This window comes from Eucyclogobius newberryi, unplaced genomic scaffold, assembly GCF_026437365.1.
Source record: "Eucyclogobius newberryi isolate DKJ021-1_F unplaced genomic scaffold, fEucNew1.0.hap1 SCAF_21, whole genome shotgun sequence".
Classification (NCBI taxonomy): Eukaryota; Metazoa; Chordata; class Actinopteri; order Gobiiformes; family Gobiidae; genus Eucyclogobius; species Eucyclogobius newberryi.
In genome coordinates, this window is record NW_027315846.1 from 19386365 (window position 1) to 19397140 (window position 10776).

At 42.4% G+C, this 10776-nt stretch overlaps 1 protein-coding gene across 1 annotated transcript; it reads left to right on the plus strand.

Annotated features, from left to right (window-relative positions):
- The first annotated feature begins 140 nt into the window (after positions 1 to 140).
- LOC140370703 (synapse differentiation-inducing gene protein 1-like) lies at positions 141 to 9453 on the plus strand. Its single transcript, XM_072457908.1, has 4 exons — positions 141 to 356; positions 3071 to 3560; positions 8047 to 8184; positions 8743 to 9453. Exons 2-4 carry the CDS (start codon positions 3138 to 3140, stop codon positions 8899 to 8901), a joined length of 720 nt encoding a protein of 239 aa, XP_072314009.1. The 5' UTR covers positions 141 to 356; positions 3071 to 3137; the 3' UTR covers positions 8902 to 9453.
- The last annotated feature ends 1323 nt before the right edge of the window (positions 9454 to 10776 follow it).

Genomic DNA, 10776 nt, shown 5'->3' on the forward strand with positions numbered 1-10776 from the left:
CGCTCCGTAAAAGACGAGCGCACAAAAAGTCCCGTTGTGCGTATTTCTGCGAGGAGCCGAGCGCGCAGCCAATCGGGGCGCGCGGAGGGGAACCGGCCACTGGAGTTGTGTTTGGCGCACGAGCTCAGTATAATAAATAATAAAAAAAAAGAGAAAAGTCCCGTCAGTGTCCAAGCAGCAGCGGTGCCATGGCAGGCGGAGGAGCGAAGTCCGTCCTTTTCGGTAAACACGGAGTAACGGCTGCGTAACGGACGTCCTGAAACTATGTCCTGCTGGTGACGGTGGTGGAAGATGTCTCTTTTTCTATTTGCGTCGACGTGATGAGCAAAAGGGGAATAAGGGGTATTCTAACACAGGTAACACCCAACTTTTTAAAAAAATACTTATAGTGATAATAATTGTAATTGTACAACCCGTATGTTATTTGCATTTTTCTTTGGGAATTATTTTAGCGGGTGTTTGAGCGCGTTGGTGCCCTGTTTGGATGAGTACACAAGAGAAATAGGAAGCTTAAAACAGAATCCATGCACAAATAAATGTCATAAATCTGAAAACATCGTGTTGATCTCGGGTAATAATAAGGAATTAATCATCCCACATCACCGCCATTAACTCCTCGTGTCAGACAAATAAATAGTAGGTTTGGTCCGCGCTTTTTATTGTCTAATGTGGTGTGTAATGGAATCCTCTGTTATCTGGAGAGAGTGGGGGGCTCAGCCTCAGAAGCACGTGTGGCTGGAGTCTGCAGACAACACGATAGAAGAGTGCTGTGGTGCAGGGTGAATAAGAATAACACAATGAATGCATGTGTCAGAGTTCAAAGGTCAGCTGTACTGGCGGGTGCATGCATATGGTGTCATCATTACATATGCAAGGGCGAATCATAATTTAGCATGCACTAAATAAATCATGTGCCAATGTAAAATGTATATGTTTCTTGTATTGCAATATGGTATATGGTCTGTTGCCTGTACAGTATATCGCCTATAACCAAGCTATTAAAAATATTCTCAGGCCACATATAATTGCAAAGATGACAAAAGCATGAAATTGTCAATCAACAAGCAAACAAACAATAGGCATTCAATTGTGTGCTGCCCCCCCCCCCCTTTAGATCCAATTTGTGATGTTCACGCGGAAAAATAGCTTATTTCTTATCACCGCAACCCAGTCTGCTGCATTGTGAGACATGCTTCGTTTCTAATTTTCTTCTGTCAACTCACCACTCAAGCCCCGCGACCTCCCCTCTGTCTGCGGGTACAAACATAAAGAGTGGTCAGGGGCGGTTCAGAGACAAGCACCCTGCACGTGATGTCAAACACCCGTCACGGCCAGTTTGGGAGTCGGCTGAACGACCCTGACATCAGCCGTCTTCTGTTTGTAGAAAAGGCAACAGTTGTGTCTATACGGCAGATGGGGATTTTATGGTTCAGTGTGGCGAGCGCTTGTGAGAGGAATGTTGATTTCTGATGTAGATTACTTCCCCACGCATTTAATTCCCGTCTTGGACACAGGGGCCGTGTTCTTCTCGTAGAGGTGACCGGGGTGCGACGATCGCTCAAGTTGAGGTTCAACTGAAGTGGATCTCGCCTTAATTCCGCTTCTGTGTTGCAAATTGCTGCTGAAAGTCCATTATTGCTCCCATTGTTCTTCTGCGTACTCCTCTCCACTGCATAAGAACTTGTAGACAATACAGTTTTATGTCTGGCTCTCAACACAGGGGAAATTTGGCTGGTTATAAGGTTGGCTCTGTTGTATTCTGTTGAAATAATATATACGGTAAATTGGCCACGAGGGCTTTCCGCTCTTACCTGACCGTGGTAACTCCAGTTCAGCCCTCAGCATCGACCCAGAGCATCAGGGATGTCTGTAAACTAGGGCAGCTCGATATTGGAAAAATGTGTAAAAGTGATGTTTCTGACAAGCATTTTCACGTTTGAAAAGATATGATGTTTTAATAGAAACTAAGAATGTGTTTCGAGTGCACATTTTATGGCCAGGAGCATTAACGTTTGACTGAAAATTTAAATATAAACTTCTAAACAGTTTGACAGTAAATTAGGTTACTTAAAACAACAACAACAACAACAACAACAACAACAACAACAACAACAACAACAACAACAGTATTTCACTTTTTCACTTTCCTGCCTGGTTCCATGGAAATAGAAAGTTAAAACCATTCTCCATGGTTCAATCTATAGAAATGAAGAGATAAATCTTGAATCCCAAAAAGTATTGTTCCTGCTTTCAAGTCGATACATAATAATAATTGTCTTGACAGGCCTACTCCAGAGTCAGGTTTGTGGAGTGGCAAGCCTGCTCACAGTGAGGACACATGTCTTTATCAGATTATTAGTAAACAACCAAAATGAAAATACATGCTTTTATTGTAGTCTATTTTTGGGGGCAAAAATGTTATGTACTGGAGCTTTAAATAATTGCAGTCTTTGCAATTTCCTCATTGTGACCATTTAAACTACAGTTTCTATTCAATTATGATTAATTTTTTAACCCTAGTCGAAACCACTGTCACTATACTTTACATTATTCAAACAAAAAATCAGACATAACATGAGCCTGTTTTGCAACTCTGCATGCATAAAGTCAAGGGTACAACATTCTGCTCAGTAGCAAATCATTTGCAGGTTTAACCCCGTTGAGACATACCTGGCGAAAACCAATTCACGTTCACATAATCCACTGGGAGGGTTTTATATTTACCAGTCCACCTCTTCTATGTCTGTTGACAGAAAGAGGGGGCTGTGAATCCTGAAAGGCATAGTGACACGGAGCGGACCTATTGATTCAATAATAGCTTTAAAAGCAGTCATCTCATGGTAACGTGTCGGCAGTCACAGCCATTTGTTCTTCTCACCTTCTTCTACAGGCAATTGTGGCTCTTTGTGTATTTTTAGAGATGCAGTATAAACGCAACCATAAAAAATCTCATCAACTAATCGTTTAAGAATGTTCAGGTTAAAAAATCCATCTAGAATGAAGACTGTTTCAATAATGTACCATGCTTTAATGATATAACATTCTGAATATATTATGCTTTCTTTTTCAGCTTCCGAAATATTGAATACACCTCAGATACAACCATTTAACTATTGCCAAATTGACTTGCTTTGGTGATGGAGAGCTTAAGTGAACTACAGAATCCGCTACTGGACAAAACCAATCGTCTAGTGGTACAAAATGACTATCAGGGCTACCAGTGTGACTACACCGCACAGCCCTACCAGGACAGCCTCATCGGATACTACTACACCGGAACCAACGGCAAACACAAGACACAGCAGTACCTAGATGCCACCTCGCTTCACGTGGCTGTGGAGGCCTTTTACAAACCGGGCTTCATTCTCTACAAGGATGACGTCAGCCTACACAGCAAGGATTCCAAGAGCGAGAGCTTCGAGACCACGTTTACCGAGAGTAAGGATACAGATACGGTCACCGCTGAGATCATCCTGGACGACACGCAGGGGGAGAAGGACGCCAAGATCCAGACGGTGTCGTACGACGTGGAGGAGGAGCACGTTCCGGAGTACGAGGAGGTGAGGGCAGGTGTCAATCACTGGTCAATAACACGATCCTATCATCTGATTTTGCATTGGTGGCACATTGTGTGATTTGCTGCATTTCAAGTATTCTGAACACTGCTGGCAAGATTGATTTTGTGCATTCTTCAGAGACTTGTATACAGTATTAATAATAAGGCATTCTCGGCTCTTAGTTTGACGCTATTAAAGGAAAAGCGTCAGGGTCATCTTGTCTAAACCAAATGCAGTGGCACAAATGCGTCTTATTTCATTTGCTTCTCTAATGGACTGCCAGCGTCGATCACACATTTATGAGACTTTGCCACAAATGGTCAATTTACCAGTATCTTTCAAATTGAGTGCAGGGTAATTGTACGCCTTTCACCATAATTTGCGTTCAAAGAAAATGACACATCTGATTTTATGGTTTTATCTTGCCGGACCGTTGTTCTTTTAAATTCATAACAATAGCCAGCGATGAGAAGTGAGACAGCTTAAGAGCAAAGGGTCTTCAGAAGTGGTGAAAATCTCATTTAAACCAGGGATTCTTGTGAAATACCTCAAGCTCTGAGCTGGCAGAGGAAGAAGTATGGCACCCTCTCTGGGATGATGATCATGCTGCCTCTTGTCACTCGCAGGCCTGGCAGATAGATGGAAACGTGGCAGCAATCGCCATTAATGCCATAAATAATGCTACACCTCTGGCAAATTAAGGGAGATTGGGCCGATGCGAGTGTGGGTGTGCAGTTGAGCCAGGAGCCAAAGTTATTCCATGTCGATTGAACAGAGCAAATGAATCTGATGAAGAGTGTTCAGATGAGAGCTCTAAGCACCTGTGCTGCTGACTTTTCCCACCTTTGTCGAAGTGTGTGCGTCAGTGCAGAAAGTCTTCAGTACAACAACTTTACAAAGTTAGAAATTTGTAAGAAGTATATGCACCTCTAACTTATAATGGGCAAATCTAAATGAGGGTGTATACGCCACAATACGCCTCAGAGTCACAAAACTCTGTGTCGCTCCATTATGTATTCCTATTCTGTTTTATGCCTGCACACACACACACACACACACACACACACACGTGTACGCACACACACACACACACACACGCACGCACACAGTCGCACACACACACACACACACGTGCACGCACACACACACACACGTGCACGCACACACACACACACACACACGTGCACGCACGCACACATACACACACACACACACACACACGTGCACGCACGCACACACACACACACACACGCACGCACACAGTCGCACACACACACGCACACACACACGCACACACACACACACACACACGCACACACACGCACACACACACACGCGCGCACGCACACACGCATGCACACACACACGCACACACACACACACACGTGCATGCACGCACATACACACACACGCACGCACACAGTCGCACACACACACGCACGCACACACATACACGCGCACACACGCACACACACACACACACACACGCGCACGCACGCACACACTCGCACACACACACACACACACTCGCACACACACACACACACACACTCGCACACACACACACACACTCGCACACACACACTCGCACACACACACACACACACACTCGCACACACACTCGCACACACACACACACACACACTCGCACACACACACACACACACACACACACACACACTCGCACACACACACACTCGCACACACACACACACTCGCACACACACACACTCGCACACACACACACTCGCAAACACACACACACACACACTCGCACACACACACGCACACACACACACGCACACACACACGCACACACACTCGCACGCACACACACACACACACACTCGCACACACACACACACACACACACAACACACACACACACACTCGCACACACACTCGCACACACACACACACACACACACCCCATGCATGAATATGTGTGCGCTGGTTGTAATTACAGGCCCTTGAGCCACCAAACAATGTGAAGAGATCAAGCGATGAGATAAAAATGTGTTATGTGCATCTTATATCTCTCAGCCAGGCTTTCCTGATTCTCCTATATATAATTATCTTTTGTATCTTATCTCAAAGTTATGACAAGAAAAAAGTTCATCTGTGCAAAACCAAGCTTACATACTTATGTAAATATAGTCCCTTCTGACGTTTTCTCTCTTCTCAGTGACATGTAGGTTAATGTTTTAAAACTGTATTCATGAATACTACACAGTTCTGCAAAATATTTATATTTATGAGCATTAAAAGTTATCCACGTTTAACCTTGCATCATCTTGAACTAGACAAGATAAGTTTATTTGTACAGCACAATTCGTACACAAAGCAATTGTAGCAGTTGCTTCACACGACATGAAAGAATGCATTACCGGTAAATCATAAAACAGATAAAGACACAAAAAAATCCTTTTAGTCGTATGCACAGCCGAACAAAATTGTTTTATGACCTAGAATAACTATTACGCTCTATGTTACAGACAATTGTTCAGTACAGCAAATAAAGTGGTGAAAGTTGTAGTTAGAGAAATAACATTGTTGGAATAGTTGTAGTTGTATACCATAAACTCATAGACTATATATATATATATATATATATATATATATATATATATATATATATATATATATATATATATATATATATATATCACAGTCTATGACTTGTTTCTCAAAGTTACCAATGTGAATGGTATATATATATATATTTATATTTATATATATATATATATATGTGTATATATTTATATATAAACTAACTAATCCCTCTTTGAGAAAAGTGAAAGTGGTTCAAACCTGTAGTTTGTGCTAGGAAGTACTTAACATCAGTGTGACAGGAGAAAAGAAATTGCAGAGGACACAGAATCCAGAGGTGGGTGGCTGCTACTGTGACTGCTCTGCTAACAGCAGAGGTGTGTGTGTGTGTGTGTGTGTGTGTGTAGATGTGTGTAGGTGTGTGCATGTGGCCTGGGTTGTCACCTTCTGATGAGGGTAACAAGGCTCGAGAGAGCTGATGTTAAGAGCACTGTGGAAAAGTTACATAGTGTCTGAATGGGATGGATGCAAGAGCAGGTCCCCAGCCACATGCACTCTGTGTCTGACTCTGTGTCTGACTCTGTGTCTGACTCTGTGTCTGACTCTGTGTCTGACTCTGTGTCTGACTCTGTGTCTGACTCTGTGTCTGACTCTGTGTCTGACTCTGTGTCTGACTCTGTGTCTGACTCTGTGGGACACTGCAATGCTCTTATCAGGTCTGGCTTTATCAGATGTGATTGATCACTCTGTTAGGGCTCACTGGTCTCATCTCAGACTCCCGTTTGGTTTTAACCGGGTGGAGAAGCATTGGGTTGGCAACTCTTTGACCCAGTGGATTTTTATTTTTATTTATTTTTGATTGTGTTGGTAGGTTGCCTTCATGTTCTAGAAATTGAGAACATTTTCAGTTGGAGGTCAAGGGCCAATATTACTATTTGGAATTGATACATTTTTATGTGGGAATTCAACATTCTGAAAGAAAAAAACATACCTACACATGCACATAATATAATAGAACCATTATTCATTTCACAGTAAAGACATTTCAGACTCTAGGGTTCAGTTTTGGTTTGCTGCTATTATAAAACTATTCATACAAAATGATCACATTTTCAGCTGAGTGTTGTAAAAAAAATATTGTAAAATTAATCTGCTCAGCCATGTATCAGTTATAGCAGGTAGATGTTTTGTGACAAATTCAAGGTATTGATCCTGTTTTCTATCAGACTGTACTTTAATTACATTTTTTAAATTGCTGCTTCCTTTGCTTCCTTCTCTATTGATTTCTGTTTTGTACTTTTCCTTGTTCCGTGCACTGAGTGATCCCTGCAGCTACAAATGAGACCAGCCTGTTTTGTTGACTATTTATTTAGACAAACACCCAATATGTCTGGGAGATGTCTACACGTGTTTTAAAGGTCACCTGCCTGAGTGACATTTTCTTCTATCATTCATTAGCCTGCTTTGCCCCTATGGCCCTGCTTGCTTTGTGCTGACACTGTATTGGTGCCTGTTGAGCGCCCGCTGTCTGTGGTGCATTACAGAGCGGCAGGAGATACGATGGAAGTCTCTCTTTGCGCTAGAAGCAATTTAGCACATAAATGACACTGTCTTCTGGCTGTTTCCCCTGTCAGCCTGCGATGATGGACCAATCCGTTCATCCTGTGTTATCTGTCAGTGGGCTCGTGCCTGTTGACAGAGCCACCAAATCCTCTGCGGTTGACTAGGCACATGTTTTTTCTGGCTGCTAGATGGACAAGGGCACATAGCTTGCCATGGATAAGTTGTCACCTTTGTGAAGATGTCCAACTTGCACAATACTACCTATATTATATGTTTGGATGTCATAGTCTGGCTCACTGCTCTCCATATTTGTCTGATTTACAGACCTTTGAGACTGTGTGACGTGTATTTTTCTTTATCTTCTGCTGTCTTTCAGAGTGACAGCTCCAGCGATAGCGAGAGTGAGGATAACTTCATTGTGCTGCCCCCGCGGGACTACCTCGGTCTCGCCATCTTCTCCATGCTCTGCTGCTTCTGGCCCTTGGGCATTGTTGCCTTTTACTACTCTCACAAGGTAAGGGCCTGCATATCTCCCGCCTGCCATTAGCTCTGATTATTCCACTTTCTGTTTAAGGTCAGTGAGAACAGAAGCCGAGACCAGTGCTACCACAATCTGTTTTCCACACATAAATAGCACACTATTGCTTCACATGACTGATCATTTAAATCATGTAGTTCGTACGCTCTAGTCTTTTGTATTATGTTCACAAAACCATACTGCTACCTGTGTATTTTGACAGTAATATGCTGTGTGTGCAATTCAGATAAATATAGCTACACCTTGGGTTGTAATTATGTCAGGAAATGATACTGGGGAATAATAATAGGTCCGAGGAATGAATAAATAAAAGACCAGGCTCATTTTTTGATGGGAAACCATAACACCCAAACAACACATTTGTCAATGTCGAACGCTTAATGACCTAATTGCTATGGTAACTAATGGCTTCCCGAGAGCATTTCTTGTTTTTGCTCTTTAAACCACTGCTTTACACCTACTCATACACTCAGCAATGATGACTAACACTGGCTTATTTTACTTTCTCTCTTTCTGTGTGCTTTGTTTTGTCAGACCGGCAAGGCCATTTCAAAGGGAGACTTCTCCAGAGCAGGAATGAGCTCTCGAAGAGCACTATTCCTGGCGGCGCTCTCCATCACAGTGGGAACAGGGATGTATGTGGGCGTGGTAGTGGCACTCATCGCCTACCTGTCCAAACCTGCTCACGTATAGCACTGAGACCATGGGATACAATCTGACAGACATCAAGGAGAACCGTGGGACAGGTGTCACCAAGTTCTTCTCTTAACATGGGAACTGCTGACTGGCAGTTTTGGATGGAACCTAAATCATATATTTATCCAAACTGAATCATCATTGATGTGGCACAGCACTCCCACTGAAGTACTCCACAAACAGAAGAGAAGAGCTAAAAAGACATTTATATACTTCAGTTACAAAGAAACTGAGTTCCTCGCACTGAATTCAGATGGATATACTACCTACCTTGTACCCACATATCAGCTGCTTTACATTACATAAACAGTAGGCATATCTCTGTCAGTAAATACTATGGATTGTGTATTGTCCGCTCTGTAATTGAATCATCTGGAATACATTCAGCCAGTGAATTTTGAATGTATTCAGTGGTAAAGGGGTAATTGTTCGGACAATTCAACAGAAGCAGTTGTCAGTGCACACAAAACCACTGAACAGTGATCCTGACGGCTATTGGTGTTTATTGTGTACTGTAAATAAAGTCAATAAATTCATCTGGCATGATAACGCTTTCTATTTCACATCCTTCACTGGCATCGGGGAGATGTCAGTGTATTGTTAGGCATTATTGTCAAACTAAATGTTTCCTCTTGGTCTAATGGCATGGCTTGTCCTCTTCTGGCATCACTCACTGTCCTACCTCAAGGTGACTTTATCTGCCACAGGCCCTTCAGCGCATGGAACAATGACTGCCAGGATGTCAGGAGTAAGTAACAGTGCTTTAGTCCAGCCACAGGACACGGAAAGGTCTATTTTGACCGTCCAATTTTTCTGCCCCACCAGCCATCCTTTCAGTACATTTGCCTCCAGAGATTCACCGCAGAACGTTCTAATCCACTCCAACTGCCTCCAAGTGAAACCCTGCAAACAGTGTCGTAGTGGGAGCTTACAATGGTACATAGTCGTTATAAAAATAGGTCTAAACATTTGCTCATACGTGGTCTTTTACAGATACAAAGGGACTTCACATATTGGTGCTTACATGAGTGAAATATGGTGCAGTAATAATAGTACAACTAATAAGTCAGAGCCTGTGTAATATTACCACAGATTTATTTATATGTTATGCTTTTTACAGCAACATATATTCAAGTAATACTGAGACTATTTTGCTTAGTCTTATTCAAAATGATGATATCCACTATCTCGTTTTTCAGTGTAAAAGTGGAGTGCAGGCTGTATTTCCTTCGCCTGCAAAACCCACACACGCTCTATCTCCCCAAGATAGAGACTCACATGCAAATTGGTTTTATTAGCAGTTCTCCCCATTAACAGCCAAAAGTTTCCAACTGGCAAGTCCTAACATCAGAATAGATTACAATTTCTATTTAAAGAGATTGGCTATACTGCTCGTCTCAATGAAACTTTGCCAGCGATGTTCCAAAAATATGGCATTAAACACATTTAAGGTAACGTAAGGTAAGGTATACGTTCTCAGCATTTGACCCATCTCCAGATTTTGAGCTTGCCATTCAGATCTGTGGAATGGAGATGCTAAACAATACAAATAAAAAATAAAAATAGATTACACAATGCACCTCTCACTTCTTTTTAAAAATTCAGCCGGTACTCTCTGACTTGCCTACAACCCCAAAACCGAAAATAAAACTAACTGAAATGAGATCTGAGGAGAGAATGCACAATTCTACAAGAAGACACTATGATGAATGGCTTCAAAGCTAACGGATAACAACATGGAAAAGGCAAAAGGAGCAGAAAACCTTCGAGGCGAATGCTACATTAATAAGAGACATGATGCACTTGACGGTTGAGGCGACTGAGAGGCACTTTCAGATTTCTATCGTTACTGTGATGGAATACCTGTCAGCG